We start from the raw sequence: 19,746 nt of genomic DNA, 5'->3' as shown, positions 1-19,746 counted from the left end.
ATAGGTAAGAATCATAAGATGGCCTCGTCAATACTCTAATTAGGGTAAGATACTGACAAGCTGAGCTAAACAACTTTAAGAAACACAGTATGATTTCAGAGGAAAACTACCAATTATCACTGAAACATTTTAGAAGATGTATAAGAAACTCTTAAAAAATCAGTATATTTTTAATCTATTGTAATTTATATACCCAATAGTAAAGAAGTTATAAAAACTGCAATGGTTCAAAAGGAGAACAAAATAAAAGAGTTTTCATCTATTTCCCAACATAAAGAATTTCCTAGCATTGAGACTTAGATTTGGGGATGGATTATTGAAAGTGGTTCAGAAATGCAGAATGAGGTTTCACAAAAGGATATGCAATCATGTGTTTAGATAATTAAATTAAATATTTTCCAGTAGAAGAACATGGTCTTAAGCATTTTTATGGTCTTCCTAATACTGTGAAAGTATAAATTTATAGATTGTTTAACTAGATCTGAGCTAAGTGACATTTACAGTACAATTAAATTCGAGCTTGGCGCCCCAGAATAATATCATGAGTTCATGTTATGGGTTCCTGCCACAAGAAAACAATGGATTAATGAATAACTATGAGCAATTCAAGTAAGTCACCCTCTCAAATTAAATTTAAGACAGTAATATTATTACAAATTTTTTACCACAAAAGTACATTTTTATCTCCATTATACCTGTAATAATGACCATGGCAAAGGCTGCAAATCCACCATCATCCTTCCCCTTCACAATCTGTGCTCCTCCTTGAGGGTCTGTGAGAAACACATAGAAGAATTCTTGCCCCTCGGGCTCATCATCATCCAAAATTTGAACCAATACTTTATGTTCTCTTTCTCCATCTACAAATGTAAGGGTAACAGTTTGTTCTTCAAAATCTTCTTCTTCAGTTGCCCACGTTAGGTTGGAAATTCCATAGATATCATGAAAGGGCAATGCATTTGGTTCCTTCTGAGAAGATCTTTCACCAAAAGTTTTAACTGTTACGCTGACGTTGCCAGTAGACCCACCAGTTCTTCGGATCAAAACTTCTACAGCATTAGATGTACCATTTTTCACCTCTTCTTCAACATAAACAACAGGTGGCCCAAGACTAAATGTTCCATGGATGGAAACATTTGCAGTCACAGTGGACACCTCGGGCTTCCCAGGCAAGGCAGATGTATCAGGGACAGTGACAAGTTTCTCAGGGATGGCGGATACACCAGTTGCCTCAGGAACAATGGCAACCATTTCAGAGGGCTGTGGAACAGCATTTATCGTGGTTGTGTCAGGGTATGTGCTTGAGAAGTCAGTTTCTACAGGAATGAGAGCTGTGTCAACTGCTATGGCCACAGTTGTCTCAGGGAAAGAAACATCCATTCCCGCCGGGTCATCATTATCCAATATTGAGATCAATGCCACACTGAAATCTAGATTCAGGCGTGGTCTCCAATCAGCATCAAACTTTTGTAATCCTTTCATTTCTACTGAAGTAAGATTAATGTAAAACATTTCTTCTTCCTCAGGAAGCTGATCGTTAATAATGATTATTTCAATATTGACCTCAGGTTGGAATTTTTCAAAAAGTAGTTCCCCATTCTGAACAGGCTCAAAGTCTTCCATGGGCTTTGCACTGCCTGCAGTTGTCTGATAAGAAACTTTAATAAGATCGCCGTGGAACCCAAAGAGTCTTTGGACAAATAATCTAATCATCTGTGTATCCTCTGACACGATGACATTTCTTGAACTAGGGGAAAATTGAAAGACTCCCATTGGTTCAATTTCAGCAAAGGTGAACCCTGATCTGGAAAAAAACAACATGAAAGAACAGATGAAAAAAAGGAATACTATTGTAGAGATTCATTTTTCAAATATTTAAGGTGCTTCTCATGAGGGCATCTTATTTATGTATTTTGAGAGGGAGAGTGCATATGCATATGCATGTGTGCATTGGGGAGGGACAGAGAGAGAGGGAGAGAGAATTCCAAGCAGGCTCCACGTTTTCAGGGCAGAGCCTGATACAGGGCTCAATCTCACAAACCAGGAGATCATTACTTGAGCTGAAATCAAGAGTTGGACACCCAACCTACTGAGCCACCGAGGTGCCCCTCATGAGAGGCACCTTAAAAATGGCATGCCCTTTCAAATTCCACAAAACCCTATTTACGCATTAGTGAATACACCAGAACACAAGAAATGTAAGAAGAGAAGCTGTGATCATGGGTGACAAGCCCTGACAAGTTTTATTAGCCCAGTGAAGAACATACAGGTCTCTGGCCTGTATATCTAGTTTATCCCAGAGCAGTTCTCTGAAGAATTTGAAACAGGAGGCTCTCTCTTATGATAAGTACACAGGGAGCCAAAAACTCAGGATGCTCTGGATGTCAGCCAGATTTCTTATCTACCAAATAGAAATGGCCATCCCTATTAAATGCAAAATCCTTGCTTCTTCCAGCTGGCCAGTAATGGGACTATTCTCTCACACAGTTTTTGCTAAAATTTTTCATGTGAATTTGAAGAAATCCATAAATGAGTGATTTATCTTTAGCTTTTTCTTATGGAGTTTTGTTGTGAATTAACGGTTATGCCAGAGGTAACACAGGTGGCCCATCAAGAGAATTTAGATCACAGACATAATTTCTTTGGCTAATAGTTTGTTTTTTTTTTACCTGTTGTTTAATCAGTTTTTTTAATCCTTTAGGGAGGACACCCCAGAGCCCATCACTCTCTAGTGTCAAGCACCTATCTCTCAACACATAGCATAGCGGTTAAGAGCTCAGAAAGTAGAAGGCAGCCTGGGTTCAAATTATGGTCCCAACCTTATAAGCTGTGTGATGGGGGGTACATTACATATCTATGAGTTCTTTCTTCATCTAATGGGACTAATAATAGTATCCATGTCATATGGTTGTTGTAAAGTCATAGTAAACATACATGCATACATATAAAATATAATTAAGACATATATAACACCATATATACAAATTATAAAATATATCTTTTTTTAATGTTTATTTTTGAGAGAGAAAGAAATAGAGTGTGAGTGGGGGAAGGGCCAAGAGAGAGGGAGACACAGAATCTGAAGCAGGCTCCAGGCTCTGAGCTGCCAGCACTGAGCCTAAAGCAGGGCTTGAACCCACGAACTGTGAGATCATGACCTGAGCTGAAGTCGGACGCTTAACCGACTGAGCCACCCAGGTGCCCTGAAATATGTATCTCAAAACAATGTCTGACCTATCATAAGCACTATAAAACTGTTAACTATTGTTATTGTTAAAAGCATTTAAATTTCTTACCCAGCATTACATTCTGTGGCCAAACATTTTTTAAATATTTAAAAAACATTTTAAGATACTTTTTAAATATTTGATTGTGCCAACCAAGATCTCTTAAATCTAAACATACATACAAACATACTTGAACACACGCTGGTTTTGCCCACACCTTTCCACCATTTTCCTAGTAAGTAAAGTGAAGAGAAGAAAGATCAAGTAACTTTCCCAAAGTCACACAGCAAATTAGTGGCAGGGCCAGGACTAAATCCATGAGTCCACCTTAAAGGTCTGCCCTCTGCTATTCTGATCAACCCCATCGCAGGTATGAGACAAGTAAATTGCTTTTGACTGGGACATATTTATCTGCAAATGTACTGATTTAAATTAAACTCAAAAGAGCCACCAGTACAAGTCACATTATAACCCTGCTATGCCTATTCTTATTCTTAATCCCTTGGGAAAATTAGGTATTTTCTGGCAAATTCTCAGGAGACAGCCTCCTTTAATAACAGATGATTTGCCATCACGGTTTTTGTTGGAGGCGTTACCTAGGCCAACACTATGGAGTAAGAGGACAGGAAGAACTCTCTTCAAAGCAAGCAGAGGGCGGTGACTCTAGGAAAGTCAGCCTCCCTCTGTGGCATCTTTGGCATGCAGGCCATGTGTTGCTCTACACTAAAACTGTTCTCACATTTGCTTCAAGGAAAGTGATCCTTGTGTCTTCTTCTGTTTCAACTGCTAAATTCCACACTGTTCCTCAGAGATTTTACTGGTTGAGAATTGGGTTGAAAATTCTCTTTGTTTTGCTGGTTGAGGATCTTACCGAAGTTGAGCCCCACCAGGGGCACTGCTCTGCACCCCAGAGAGGTGAATAACAAAGGCCTCTGGACGACCAGGACTGGGAAATGTCCACAGCAAGACTCCTTTACTTTGTTCTCCATGAGAAAATGAAAGGCTCCCTGGGAGGGAAGAGGACAAGAGTATCAGGGTATTATTTATGAGTTCTTACACTGGGATACAACTCTTAAAAATGCAGTAAAATACTGTCTTTTCCAAAATTCTGTGACAGTCTACAAAAGGTTAAAACATTTAAAAAGGCAGAAGGGGAAGTAAACTTAGAGAAAGGTCATTACGCCACAAGTTCTGCCTTCAATCCCTGTCTGTTCCGCATGGTAGAGGTCACATCATCTAACATTTAGGTCTCAGTGACCCTCACAGAGCTAACGTTATAATTAAAAAAGAAAGAAAGAAAATGAAGCAACAGCCACTCTATTGTGAGAAATATTCAGGTGAACACATAAATGAATACAAAGTTCTACCTTTTTTTAATATTATACAGGCACATTAAGTTTTTAGAACTACTTTTAATAAACTAATATATCGACAGAATCATCTGCTTAGTGACCACTATTTCCAGGTGAGGTATGAAGTTTTTATTTTGATTGAATAAAGTTTCTCATTTTTACCAACTCTGATCACTCAAATATGAAAGCAGTGTATTAGAAAACAAATGGTGGGGCACCTGGGAGGCTCAGTCAGTTAAGCATCCGACTTAAGCACAGGTCATTAATTATCTCAGGGTTTGTGAGTTTGAACCCCACTGACAGTGCAGTGCCTGATTGGGAGTGTCTCTCTCTCTCTCTCTCTCTCTCTCTCTCTCTGCCACTTCCTTACCCACACTGTCTCTCTCTCAAAATAAATGAATAAACTTAAAAAAAGAAAAATAAAGAGAAAAGAAAAATGGTTCAGGGCGCTGGGGTGGCTCAGGCAGTTGAGTGTCCAACTCTTGGTTTCAGCTCAGGTCACGATCTCGTGGTTTGTGTGGTAGAGCCAGGTCAGGCTCCACACTGATAGCACGGAGCCTGCTTGGGATTCTCTCTCTCCCTCTCTGCCCCTCCTCTGCTTGCTTTCTGTCTCAAAATCGATAAATAAACATTAAAAAAAAACAAGGGGTGCCTGGGTGGCTCAGGTCATGATCTCGTGGTTCATGAGTTTGAGCTCCACATCAGGGTCTCTGCTGCAAGCATGGAGCCTGCTTTGGGTCCTCTGCCCTCCCCCCCACCCGCCCCTCTCTGCCCCTCCCCAGCTTGCTCTCTCTCTTTAAAACATAAACATTAAGAAGCAAAAAAACAAAAACGAAACACAGTTCATTATCCAGAGTAACGACAGTCCAAGAAAATGAGTGGCCAATTACACATCTCCATGTCCTATAGGGCAGATCTTAGAAAAGCTACAACTCACCTAATTTTGGGGTCATATTGCCAACAACAATGAATTCGGGGATTTCTAACCCAGGAGCATATCCAGCCACCCAGGCAACCACGAGAGAGCCATATGTGCCTCTCCTAGAAATCACAACGTGGCTTGTTCCCGCAGTGACGTCCGTGAGTGGAAAAGCAGTAGATTCAAAACCAACCTGAGAAAAAACATGCTTAGAATATTTTATTTCTTTCTAAACATTCCTGTTTTCTAAACAGTTATAAGTCAACTTTCTCTTTGTTTATACAATCTATTTTCTTGTTTTGAAAATATTCAATTCAAGAGTAATGCTTAAGAAATGACATCTGAGGGGCGCCTGGGTGGCCCAGTCGGTTAAGCGGCCGACTTCGGCTCAGGTCATGATCTCACAGTCCGTGAGTTCGAGCCCCGCGTTGGGCTCTGTGCTGACAGCTCAGAGCCTGGAGCCTGCTTCAGATTCTGTGTCTCCCTCTCTCTCTGACCCTCCCTCATTCATGCTCTGTCTCTCTCTGTCTCAAAAATAAATAAACATTAAAAAAATAAAATAAAAAAAATAAAATGACATCTGAGATTTGGAAATTTATTCAATTTTGTAACTCCAATGATAGTTTATACCTTTTTTTTTAATCAAAATATAATCCTCTGAATTTACAAGACCCAAAAAAGACAAATGTAATTTGTTAAAAATGAAAGCAAAAGATTAAAAATTTTAATGATTTGTTCATGGGTTTTTATAGAATCTGGTTTATCTAGAACTGAAATCTGACTTCTTTCCAAGATATAATAATAAATTCTTCATTTGTAAAATGAGCACCATACACTAGATTTTCTATTAAGATTCTTTCCAGCTCTTTGACTCAATTTAATATTTTTTTGAGGACCAGAAACCTCCAAAGATTTTTTTAAAATAATCATCTTTTTCATCCATATCAAGTAAGATCTTGTTTTAAGGGTAACCTTTTCAGGAAACTCTGGGACTTAAAAATGATTTATAGATGAAATAATTTCTGGCCAATAAGTAAAAATAAAACCAGATTCCTGGCTTCACACTGTGATTTGGATAACTCAGTTTACCTCTTTTGGTCCCAATACCAATAAATTGGGATACCATATGATTGACAGTTCTATATTAAGACTCATTTGCCCCATTTTATTTTTCTTCAATATTCCAGACTTTTTTTTTAATATTTACTTATTTTTGAGATCAAGAGAGAGAGAGACAAAGAGCAAGCAGGGGAGGGGCAGAGAGAGAGGGAGACACAGAATCCAAAGCAGGTGCCAGTCTTTGAGCTGTCAGCACAGAGCGTGATGTAGGGCTTGAACACACAAGCTATGGGATCATGACCTGACCTGAAGTCGGACACTTAACTGACTGAGCCACCCAGGAACCGTCTAACAAATACACACATTACCATGAGCCAGAGACAACAGCCTCTGCCTTGCTCGTATACTGACAGAATCTGCCTACATAGGAATTAAAGCCCTCAAGTTATTCTTTGTTCTCCTGTGAATTTACAAAGTGATTAGGAAACACTCTTTCCCACACTGAACTCCTGTAGAAGATTCAAATATGCAGGGACAACCAAGTCACAGGATCCTATCACGATTTATCTCCAACATCACAAACGTGGCACAATAAAAAGGGCTCTCAAAATGAAAGAAAAATATTCACAATGAGTAAATGAAAAAGTCTGAAATATTAACTGATGTTTTGTTCTAATTTTAATTATTTAGCATAAAATATCTCAATATGAAATATGCACTAACAACAACAACAAAAACCTGGAAATTTTTATTCTAGGTGACGGTTATTTTAAAAATCCTTATATTCACATTCTGTGAGACACAAACTTTCTAAATCTCCAAAAAGGAAAATGCCAAAAATTGGCAAATTACTTTCATACAATGCATCTATAATCAGTGCATCTACTTTGATACTGATTTAAGGAAATAATGAATCTTGAGCAATTTTAGGTCTAAGAATCTTTTTAATCCTTCCTGTGAAAGCTGCCCTCTAGTGGTTCTACGACGGTTACACACCCTGGACTCATTACCTGAGAATTGGCGGCTTTCTCAGGGACAGGAAGGACAGTGGATTTTGCTTCCTGGAGAATTTTTGGCATGCCGTAGAAACGCCCACTGACAAGCATCACAGTCAGCAGTTGCAAGGTGAAATTAGAGCCCAGGGATAAGAAGACCTATAAACAATCAGTATCAATGACTTCTTTAGTAGTATAAAAAATAATTTTCAGAGAAAAATACTGACATTTGACAGGAGTCATTAGCACAACATCTCACGGTCCTTGCATACAGTTTCATCAATATATGTCTTTTCCCTCAGGTCATAAAACAAATCACAAGTACAAAGACTATGGGGTGAAGAGTGATCGAGTGTAAAAACACAAATTTGCAAATCTTCCATGTGTGTCCAAATGCCTCAAGAATGATAACAATCACAGAAGTCACATTAGTAATGGAATCATGTACCACAGGAATAAAAGAGCGTACTGGTGAACAGTCAGCATCTAAAACTCACTTTCTTCTTCTCCATCGAGTGATAATTACTAAGCTAATGAGATTTACTCAAAACGGATAATGATGTAGGTGTACTGATCATCCGAATATTTTGGATAAATAAAAATTACTAATAAAATGTATTAGATTACAAAGTTTTAAAGTTTTCAAATCTAACTAAAAAAGGGAAATTCTGAATTTAAAAATTAATGTTACTCTAAAATGGATTTTTTTTTTAAATTTACAAAGCATTTTCCCACAGAAACATGGTTGTTGATAATGGATAAGCCTCCAAGTCATCTCATAATCTGGACTATTACTAAAAACTCTGTACACCTTTATTGAATGCAAAAATAACCATTTTTGTGGAGTCTGTTCTTCTTTTAAATATAATGTACTTAAACATACACCACAGTCCTCCAAATGTGCAAAATATGTACCCTAGTAGTTTCAAATGTTATGTAACATGAGGATAACAGATGCTTCAATCATGCAATCAATCTTCATTTTTTCAAAGTGACACTCACTGAATATGACTCATAGATCAAGTGCTAAGGAAACAGAAATAAATCAGTGTCCTCACTTCAAGCATGTGCCTCCCACCTCTCTTCTAGGGGTGCACCCTTCCTCCACACAGTTCACTGGCTGGGCCGTTATGGTGGGGCATGTGCAGAAATCGAGGGTTAAGATTTTTTCAGTGGTCTCCTTTTTCCCTTATGCTCTAGATATAATGCATTGCTCTTTGAAGACTGGGATATTAGTTAGAAGAAGAAAATATGCATATAACTTTTGATTCTCCAAAACTTAACTACTGATGGCCTACTGTTGACTAGAAGCCTTACTGATAACATGAACAGTCAATTAACACATATTTGATAAGTTTTCACATATTACTACTGTATTCTTGCAATAAAGCAAGCTGGAGAGAAGAAAATGTTCTTAAGAAAATCATAAGGGAAAAAACATTTACAGTGCTGTACTATATTTGCTGCAACACATCCACATGTAAGTGAACCCGCACAGCTCAACTCAGGTTGCTCAAGGGTCAACTGTATACCATTCATCTTTTCAAGTGAAAGGAAAAGAAGACTAACACCCTTCAAAATGTTCCAGGTACCATGCACTACAAGAGACAATCTAGGAGTTAGGCAGATCAAGGCTTTTAGTCCCTGTAATATATATCACTTATTTTGGATTTCCTACACATAGTCTGAGAATAGTTTTGTACTATCCATATGGCTTAGTAAAATAACAGAATAATCAAATCTTCACTGTGGCAGGTCTTACTGTCAAATGAAATCTCACTATAAAATAATAGGAAGCTATTCCTAGAAAAGCTAAAGGAATGTCCCCTGGTGTTCATTAACAGAAATGAAAACTTGAATGCATTCACAAGGTGATATTACATAGATAGGTATAAGAAAATGTTTTGTTACATAATTTAGGCACACTGTATTTTTTTAAAAACTCTTCTAATTTGTCAGTGAGACTTAATACAATCATATTCTGGTCAAGTTCATCCATCTCCCACTTCCCCAGCTTTGCAGTCTTTATTCCAGTCTGGAAAATTTTCAGAAACAGGAAATGGAAGCTAGAAATTAATACAACAGGGTCAGGGCATCGAGTCAATTTCCCAAAGAACTATAGGAATGTTAGAAATAAGTACTGCATTAAGTGTCAGATGCATTTAAACAAAAATACGTTATTACCAAATGGGAATATACTAAATTCATTTATAAACTGCACATGTCTCATCCAATAATTATTATGCATTTTTATGGTATTTTTTTATGGTTATATTTAAATATCTCAGTAAGATTTTAAGCTGAAAACGAGATAAGCCAGGCCTCTCCTTGAAATGGTCAGGAAACTGAAGAAATGCTACAAACCTGACTCCTCACTGGCACCAGGTCCACTTTATATCTGGCACCGTCTTTGACCACCAGCTGCCTCTCTGAATTTTCACTAACAACTAGCTGCTCCTTTTGGTCAGAAGAGATCCGAAAACCAACAGCCACGTCTCCAAATGTTCCAGCAAGCCGGGTTACATTAATTTGGATGAATCTACTAAGGTTTTGCCCTACAAGGATTGACTGGTAATCTGAATACAGAGCAAATACTCCATGTGGGTCATCATTTGCAGAAACAGAGAACTGTGTGATGCATTTCTCTGGATCCAGTTCTGCTCCTCCCTCTACAGAAACAAGCTGGATCACATAATCTTCTTCAATCTCAGGTATATCATCTGGCAGCAAATGAACATCAAATCTCACTTCACTCTCTCCATCAGCAATAGTGAAAAATCCTTTTGTAGAAAGAAAGTCTCCAGTAATGTCAAACACACTGCTTATTTCCCAGTAAACCTAAAATAAAAGGAAATAATCCAACAAAGTCACATAATTCAGTATATTGAATCAAAAGCCTTTATATTTCCCCCCATAATATACAAAAACTAACTCTGAATTGTGCAGCATCATAGTCAAAGCCAGACTCTCCAAATAGTCAGTTTAGAAAGTATGGAAGAATGACATTAGCATCATGAAAGTATATGAACTCTTTCAGACTATTGTATGCAATTTGCAGGACAAGATTACAAAATCTCATTTTACTTCTAAAATAATAACATGATTTGAAGAGATAAAGCAAAGCAAAGTTAACTTTGGAATGGCAGTTCCATAAATACATTCTAGAGTTCTGAATATGTATTTGATAGGCATTTGAATCACAGACAATACTTGAAGATAAAAAGCGAGTAGAGAATCTGATGCTTCATACTGGAATTTGTTTGGGTTCACTTTTAACAAAAAGGGAATATCTACAAGATTTCAAGAATTACAAATTCTTTTCCAAGAATTTTTGTACCCCTAACCATAAAGTTTCCACTGAGGAAGTACCAGTTAATCTCCAATATGTGAAAAGAGTTAAGTTCATAAAGAAACTGCAAAGTATGTTCTGCTAGCAAACAAACAACCTTGATCTGTTAGACAAACATCCCGATGATTTACAAGAGCATCCCCAAACAGTCTATGTCAATATACATGCAAATGCAACCTCTTAAAAATCAGTTGGTAAATGAGAAAATTATACTGAGAAATAAAGCTCTAAAGAATAGATTAAGCAATTTACAAAACTCATTGAGGGACTTAAGTAGGAAAAGTTAAACATCAGAGCAAATAAGAAAATACAAAATAATTCAGTCACACCCTTCATGACTAAGTGTGAGAAAGATCTTTTCAATCTAAGTATAGCTGGGTTTAGAGAAACAGCTAGAGGTTGATGTTGGCTGAAGAACCCAAAGGTGCTGAAATGAACCTTCTCGGCTTCTCTGAAACTCATGTTACTTCTAAAATTTTTACCATAACATACAGTTTCTCTGTTCTTCACAATCACGTTTGTTAGGCAAATTGTCACACTATTTAAAAATCAAATGAAAAATAGTACCATAATTTCTCCAAAAATGCCCTTGACTCTTTTGACAAAGAAAGTAATGATCAGGGGCCCTTCCAGAGCCGACGGCTCTGAATAGGTCTTCTCAGATAAAGACTCAGGAGCAAACTGAACAACCCCATTTGGATCGCCAAACTTCTGTATCTAAAAACAGAAAAAGATAGCAGAATGAATAATATAACAACTACAGATGAAATTACAGTACCTAACATATCAATATGCAGATAAGCTGAAGAAACGAAAGAAACACAGAAATAAGTCTTGAATATAATCTGCCTAGCTACCTGATTTTTCAAAAGCTTCTTCAGTACACTGATTGTTATCTAAAACAAGTAGGTTCTTATTCCCCAAGGGTAATGGGAGTGTCTGGAAAACTGTAATTTGGAGAGTCTCAGAAGGATGGTACTTCAATGCCTGAATTTGATTTGATTTGCCTCATGTTTGCTTCACTCTACCAGGTCTAATTGTTCAGTCAAACACTAGCCTAGATTTTGTTGTGAAAGTATTTCGTAGATGTGATTAATATTTACAATTGGTTGACTTGAGTGAAAGAGATTACCCTTGATATTGTGAGTGGGCCTCCTCCAATCAGCTGAAGGCTTTTAGAGCAAACACTAGAGCTTCCCAGAAGAAAAGGAATTCTGCCTCAACACTGCAATTTAGGAATCCTGCTTGATTTTCCATTCTGCCAACCTGTCCCACAAAATTCAAACTCAAGATCACGACTGCAAGTCTTTCGTAACCTTCCTACCAGTCTGCTCTATGGACTTTGGACTTGTCAACCTTCACAAACGTGTGAGCCATTTTTTTTAAGTCAATCTTTCTCTCTCTTTGTTTTTCTGGAGAAGTCTGACTGATACAGACCCCAGACTATTTTCTAAGCTTAAAAAAAAAAAAAAGAATATCTCTCTAGATCATTTTCACAGTAGCCTTGGTCCCCAGCACTTTCTACCCCTAATGGACTAAATGGTTCATTCATATAAAATACACTAAATTCAGAGTTGATGCAACACAATCATTGCGCTAATTGAACAAATAACCATTCTTTCTCCCCACAATCTGCCTTGTGACTGAGTTAATAACTTTTATGTACTTTCACAGCAAGGATACCCAATGTTTAGGATGATGTAACAAACAGCTCCTGTCTAAAAGTGCAAAAATATTTCCAAAACACCAAATTTTCTCAGGGAGCAAAATAAGTATTTATCACACTACATGAAGGCCACTTAAAAAGTAACTACCAATAATCAAGCTATATAATGAATTAATATAATAACCAGAAAGTCTGGTCCATAGGAATTATTCTGACTTCATCTGGTTTTATGACTTTCGATACATCTTAAGCCCATGGAGTTTCAACAAATATAAAATGCATTTTTTGATAAATTCATTAAATCCAAAATTCTGTGGGAAAAATAAAGTTGGACTTACTGTTATAGTAATATCTTTAGATCTGGAGTCTAATTTAGCTTCTCCTTTCACAAGTTCAAGTTTAATAATGAAAATCTCTTCAACTTCAATGTCTTCATGAGGATAGATTGTCAGAGTGATGGTTCTCACACCACCTTCTCCCTCTCCAAAATAGAAGAATCCACTCACTGGGTCTGCAATGTCTCTGTTCTGTGGTGGTAAAGCTTCTTGAGAATTGGGTCCTAATATCTCCCAGTTCACCTGAAGGATATTGTGTTTTTAATAGAGATGATCAATTTCAATTTTTTAATTTATTTCTTTATTTTAAAATTTTTTAAAAAGTAATCTCTACACTCAATGAGGAGCTCAAACTCACAACCCTGAGATCAAGAATGGCATAATCTACTGACTAAGCCAACCAGGTGCCCCAGAGATAATCAATTTTAAGCAAAGAATTACTTTGCAGGATATGTATTATTAGAAACAAATATATCTATATATGAAAATTATTCTATGATATCTCCAGCAAATTCCTCATGTCTTTTAAAAAATACTAATATTTGAGGGGCATCTGGGTGGCTCAATCAGTTACATGTCCAACTTCGGCTCTGGTCATGATCTCATGGCTCTTGAGTTCAAGCCCCATGCAGGGCTCTGTGTTGACAATTCAGGGCCAGGAGCCTGCTTAGGATTCTATTTCCCTCTCTCTCTCTGCCCCTCCCCTGCTCACACTCTGTCTCTGTCTCTCTCTGTCTTTCAAAACTAAACATTGAAAAACAATTTTTTAATTAAAAGTTAAAAAAATAAAAATACTAATATTTGCAAATATAAACTACCTAATTGCAGGATATAAGTTTTCAGGGATAACAATGTATATGCTTACTAAGTAAAGAAAAGTATGAATACTTGGTCATTTGTCATCACCACAGGATAACAAAAATATAAAAGCATGTATTTTAAATATACATTTTAGAGAAATAAAAATTTAAATAGTATGAATACAACACTGTTTTGCTGTATGCACAGGTTCTGTCAACCAAAACCCATTTGAATAAGATAATAAAACTATGTGAAAAATCTTATGGGTGTGTAACTTCTTTTAAATACACCTAAATAAATTCCTAGTGTAAAACAAACACAACTTTTCTTAAATTGTTATAAAAAACAAAATACTTTTCATATCTGCAAGGAAAGAAAATTGGGAATTTCTCTTTGCTTCTTTCCTCTTTCCGCAGCACTGGGCATGCAGCTGACCACTGCCTCTTTCTGGCAATGCTGCATCCTGTCTTCAGTGGCCTCCATGATACATACCTTCCCAGTTTTCCTCCGCCTCTACATCTCAGGTTTCTTAGCTGGCTCTCCTTCCTCAGAGAGTTCACTGCTGGCAGCTGGGGACCTCAGGCTGTCTCCTTCACGTCCCTATCTACGCACCTTAGGCCACACAGTTTTAAATGCCTCCACACGTCAGCAGCTTCTCCCCTCCCCGCAACCGCAACCCATACTTACACATGCCCCTGCCTGCCCGACCCTGCACTGGGATGTCCGGTATCAATCTCCAATTAACATGGCCAAAACAGAACTCTTGGTTTTCTGCCAAGCTTCTGCATCTCAGTAAACAGCACTACAATTTAACCAGCCGCTCAACTGAAATTGCAGCAGTTATTCTTCATTCCGCCTTCCCTCAGCCTCCACTAGTCTAGTGTTTTCTCCAAAACATACTCAATATCTATTCACTCCTCACCATCCCATCTCCACCTGTCTGAGCCACTGTCATCTTGACCCTGGATGACACAGGGCAAGAGCCTCCTAACTAACCTCCCTGCTTCTACTCTGGCTTCTTGACATTTCATTTTCCTTAGAACAGTCAAAAGGGAGCTACCTAAAAATGGCAATCCAGGGACATCAACACCATTCCCCCACTTCAAACTCTCTAATGGTATCCTGTTTGCACTTAGAATGCTCTTTAGTCTGGCTAAGGAGGGTCGCTGTGATCAAACACCTCTGGACCTCTCTGATCTACCTTGTGCTGCTACCCCCGACCACCCAAGCCCGCTACCACATGGAACTCTCCGTACCTCAAACATGCCAGGCTTGTAGATACACACTTATTCCTTCTGCCCAAATGCTCATCCCTCTAACAATTACGTGACCATCTCTTTCTCAGCATCCAGTGTTCAGCTTAAATATCACGTCACCATCTAATCTAGAGTAGTCAACAACTCTAACTCTAGAGTAGTAGTCAATCTAGAGGTAACTCACGATTGTGTTTCTCAATTTTACATCCCTGCAGAGCACTTAAGTGCTATCACATAATTTTCTTTTTGTTTATTGCTCTGAAAACTCTAAGAGAACAGAGACGAGGTCTGTCTAGGTCACCAGTGTATTCTCAGTGCCCAGAAGAGGACCTGGAACATGGAAAGCACTCAACAAGTACTTGAACTAATGCGTTTTATAAGAATTCTTCATTTTATTTCTAACTTGCTCTCGAGAGATTCTGATGACAGCTTGTCTCATACATTTTTATGGACTTATATGACCTGGAAGCCACTTTACCCCTATTAGGTAATTAATAAATATTATTGCATATACATAAATGGATATATTTGAATAGTAAGAAAATCCAGCTCCATACTCAAGCTATCATTTTTCAAACCATGGGAAGAAGAACTCTACCTGAATCTCTCCCAAGAGTCCTCCAGCCCGCTCCAGCAGCAAGGATAAAATCATTGTGGAATGGGGATTAGGAACAGAAATGTTGCTTTCATTAAGAAATCTTATAACGCCAAACGGAGGGTCACTCTTGGCAATTGTGATTCTGCTCACTAGGTGGCGCCCAAGGACCGCTCCTCCAGTCGCTCCAATGAGCAAAATTTCAATGGGCTCTGCAAATTCACTGCATAGCAAGAAGGAGCAATTCTGAGTTTAAACATATTAAAATGCTTCTAAAACCCAAATAACTAGTCATTTTCCAAATTGGTCATACATATTCAAGGCACAGCATTCATACACCAGTGGTACGAAGAGGGTGCTTAGCTAAAAGCATGAATGATCAACTTCAATATTACATAACCTGCAACAGTTATTAGACGTTCTTCCTCTCTTTTGAATTGCTTAATGCATTATTAAGGAAGTGAATTGCAGGATGCTTCTACATTCTGATTAGACTTTTCAAATCTAAAAGAACAAAAATTTATTGTTTCCCTCTATATGCAAAAAATGACAAAGACAATCCTAATGGTCTCCTGATCCCTTCTTCCCTACCCCAGCCCCCATAAAAGTTTCTCATGAGTTTCTCAATTGGCACATGTATAACCTAAAATCCTGTTATCAGTGCAAAACATAGGTAAAGACTGGAACACAAAAATCCTGCTTTACATATGCCCAAAGTATTTCCAACATTACTAAGTAGTATTACCTTTCATTATCATCAATGATGGAGACATTTATAAAACTTAAATTCTGTCCATGCTGAAAGGTGATTGAACTGCCATGCAGTATATAATCCACACCGGCAGGAACTGTAGAGGAACTCCGAGAGATGAAATCAGCAGTCACACGGCCATAAGTCCCCTGCAGCCTCACCACTGGAATCATAATCACTCCAACATCCTCCTCCACTGTGGCAGGAATATGTAATTAACTGGTATGCCAGACAAAACCACTATCTTTTTAAGACTCAGTCAAATTAAACACAGCAATATAACAGTACAGTTGTGCAAGCCCTCAATGTTTCCATAGTTCATTTATCACTTTAAAAAATATTAGTGAAAATTTCAAGACATTTTTTATGAGAAATGCAGTTTGTCATAAGTTAAAAATTATAGTGAGCAGTGCAAGTTAGAATTGAAATAACCTATTTAATCATTAGCACAGGAATTCTTCCTCTGTGTGCTACATACAAACAAATGATGCTTGCTTTCCAAGACAATGCTAGATGAACATGAAAAACCCTTAAAATATGTGTACTCAAAGGAAAGTATTCTGGACTGCTGCTACATTTAGTTGAAGTCTATGTAATATAAATAACTGTGTTTAATGTTAATTATATCATATGAATGTTTTAGAAGTCCACATATAATTCTATTACTTCTTGAGTTCCGATGAAATATATTTGAGAATGTGAAAATGTATCCTCAAAGTTTAATTTCAACTTAGAAATTCTTTTCAAAAATTTACTTCCTCTTAAGCTATGCCAACCTCTGTAAATTAAAATGTCATTTAATAGTTTACACTAGCTATGTTTACATTAGCCAACAGTTCGTATTAGCTATAGCTAAATAATATTGAATTTACACTGCAGTTATAAATATGCATTGCTCCAAAGACAACAAATCAAACAGAAATCACTGAACACAAAAAAAATTCTAAGTGATTTATTTATTTCTTGGTATAAAACTAAAGCATGACTTTTATTAACTGTAGACTGAAGTTCACAAAATAGTGATGTCTTCCATATCCGTAAAGTCGATATTAATCAATTGCAAAATGATTTCTGATGAGCTTTAAAAATGGGTACATAACCAATGAATTTGATGGAGGCGATGAAGTCAAAAAGTTAATTGCAGCAAGAAGATAACATGTTAATTTTGAAAGGCATGTTCATATTCTACCTTTAAATAAAATAAAAAAGCAGCCCCTTTTTCCCCAGGAGGGATTACAGCCATAGATCATGCATTCTGCTTCTAGGGGAGTGGGGAACAGACAACAGTAGGTGGCTGCTGTTAGGAACTGTCACAAGAAAGTACGAGTAGGTGCCCAGATACCACCTGCATTGTATCTGCAGTCCAGTAAAACGGTCATTTCAAAGCTGATTATTTATTAGAAACTGAATATTCACTGATTTCTAATCAGAGAGGAAATGATTTCATAAAGGAGAAAGATACTTTATGAAGATGACTGAAATCTAAACATTGCAATAATCCTAAGGTTCAATGGGTTTTCTAAAGCCTCGTTCCTTACCATTCAGCTTTGCCACACACAAGTAAGGTTCATACTGCCCAAAGATAACTCAAAATATATTTTACAAATAAAATATATAAATATATGTAAATACATATAAAGGTGTACATGTAGGGGCACCTGGGTGGCTCAGTCGATTAAGCATCCAATTCTTGATTTTGGCTCAGGTCATGGATCTCCCAGTTCGTGAGACTGAGCCCCACTCAGGTTCTATGCTGACAGGGTGGGGCCTGCTTGGGAATTCTCTCTCTCTGCCCTTCCTCTATTCCCATCGTCTGTCTGTCTCTCTCTCTCTCTCTCTCTCTCTCTCTCTCAATAAATAAATTTAAAAAACCTTTTTGAAAAAAAAAAGTTGCGGCAAATTTATAAGATGACTGAAAACTTACCTTCAAAGGCAGTGTATCTTGGGTCAAATTCAATGACACCCTCTACATTATCATTTTTCATTATTATGATTCGAATAATGGAGATGTTTCCTATTTCAGGAGGTTGATCTATCTGAAGTCCATTTTCTTGAATGGTAAAATCATACCCGCTTGCGAAGTCATAAAAAAAATAATAAAAGAAAAGGAGTAAATAATTGTTCATTGAAATGTCCTCTTAGCTCCTATAACTTAGTCCTATTAAGTGTTCTTATATTTTTAAAGATCCCAACACTAAAATATTTCTTTTTCCTGAAATGATGTCTGAAACAGACTTCTGTGCTGCTACAAATTATCACTGCCTGCATGAAACCTAAACCAATATAAAGTTATTAAATGAGAAAAAGACTATTGGGAAATTGGGGAAAAGTTGTAAAATGAACCTCTGGGTGACAAATGCATTGATAAACTCATCCAACAGTGATGGACCAAGGAAGAGGATGTACATGAAACTGTAGTGCACTCTGAGACAGGAAACCAGCTGGGCCACAGTCACAGTGTCAGGATGAAAGGGTTACTTTAAAATTTTTTTTATGTTTATTTACATTTTGAAAAAGAGAGAGAATAAGTGAGTGCATTTGTACGCGGGGAGGAACAGAGAGAGAGGAAGAGAGAGAATCTCAAGCATGCTCTGTGCTATCAGCACAGGGCCCAATGAGACTGCAGAGCTGAACATGGGGCTCATTGCCACAGACTGTGAGATAATGACCTGAGCCAAAATCAAGAGTTGGACGCTTAACTGACTGAGACACCCAGGTTCCCCTAAAAGGGTGACCTTAACTTTTTTTTAATGTTTATTCATTTTTGAGAGAGAGAGAGAGACAGAGCACGAGCAGGGAGGGGCAGAGAAAGAAGGAGATACAGAATCCGAAGCAGGCTCCAGGCTCTGAGCTATTAGCACAGAGCCCGACACAGGGCTCGAACTCACAGACTGAGAGATCATGACCTGAGCCGAAGTTGGACACTCGACTGACTGAGCCATCCAGGTATCCCTGAAAGGGTTACTTTAAGGAAAAAAAGGGTGTCATGCCACTAAAGAAATTTCAAGCTATAAGAAAATATCTCTGTGGACACCAACTGCAATCAATGCCTCTATTCTTTAATACACATGGTAGTTCACTTGGCTAATGACATATTTCTGCTGAGGAAGTCACCTTTTTTTTTTTTTTGATTGATGTTTTTCCCCATGAAGAAAAGTTGTGACCTCCAGAGTTTTATATCACTTTAATTCCTGAAGCTAAAAAATGTCACAAAACCATTTCAGTCTTTTCTTCAATTCTCAAATTCTATTTGCCTGGTGTTTTTATGCTACATAGTTTCAAAAGGTTGAAAGCTGATTAATAAGATTATTTGTAAGGCAACATTAGAAAACTGGGGATTAAACTATTAAGTAAGAGTCAATGTTAACAGTTGTCTGAGATGGACTGTAGATGACCTGATTCCCTTAATCCCAAAGAAGTAAATTTTCTAGCAACTAGGCA

General features: G+C 37.5%; 1 protein-coding gene across 1 annotated transcript in view; it reads right to left on the bottom strand.

Annotated features, from left to right (window-relative positions):
* The window catches only part of ADGRV1 (adhesion G protein-coupled receptor V1), a 559,991-nt gene that overhangs the window by 352,013 nt on the left and 188,232 nt on the right, over positions 1-19,746 (bottom strand). The window contains exons 66-75 of the mRNA XM_042956013.1: positions 18,230-18,378; positions 16,300-16,501; positions 15,558-15,777; positions 12,906-13,145; positions 11,469-11,618; positions 9,917-10,390; positions 7,568-7,711; positions 5,517-5,691; positions 4,099-4,234; positions 696-1,804 (exon numbers count right to left, since the gene is read on the bottom strand). Coding sequence (XP_042811947.1) covers positions 696-1,804; positions 4,099-4,234; positions 5,517-5,691; positions 7,568-7,711; positions 9,917-10,390; positions 11,469-11,618; positions 12,906-13,145; positions 15,558-15,777; positions 16,300-16,501; positions 18,230-18,378 — 2,999 coding nt within the window. The remainder of the gene's footprint in view (positions 1-695; positions 1,805-4,098; positions 4,235-5,516; positions 5,692-7,567; positions 7,712-9,916; positions 10,391-11,468; positions 11,619-12,905; positions 13,146-15,557; positions 15,778-16,299; positions 16,502-18,229; positions 18,379-19,746) is intronic.

This window comes from Panthera leo, chromosome A1 (assembly GCF_018350215.1).
Source record: "Panthera leo isolate Ple1 chromosome A1, P.leo_Ple1_pat1.1, whole genome shotgun sequence".
Classification (NCBI taxonomy): domain Eukaryota; kingdom Metazoa; phylum Chordata; class Mammalia; order Carnivora; family Felidae; genus Panthera; species Panthera leo.
The sequence above is the reverse complement of the archived record's forward strand: the minus strand, read 5'-3'. Positions and strand labels throughout refer to the sequence as shown.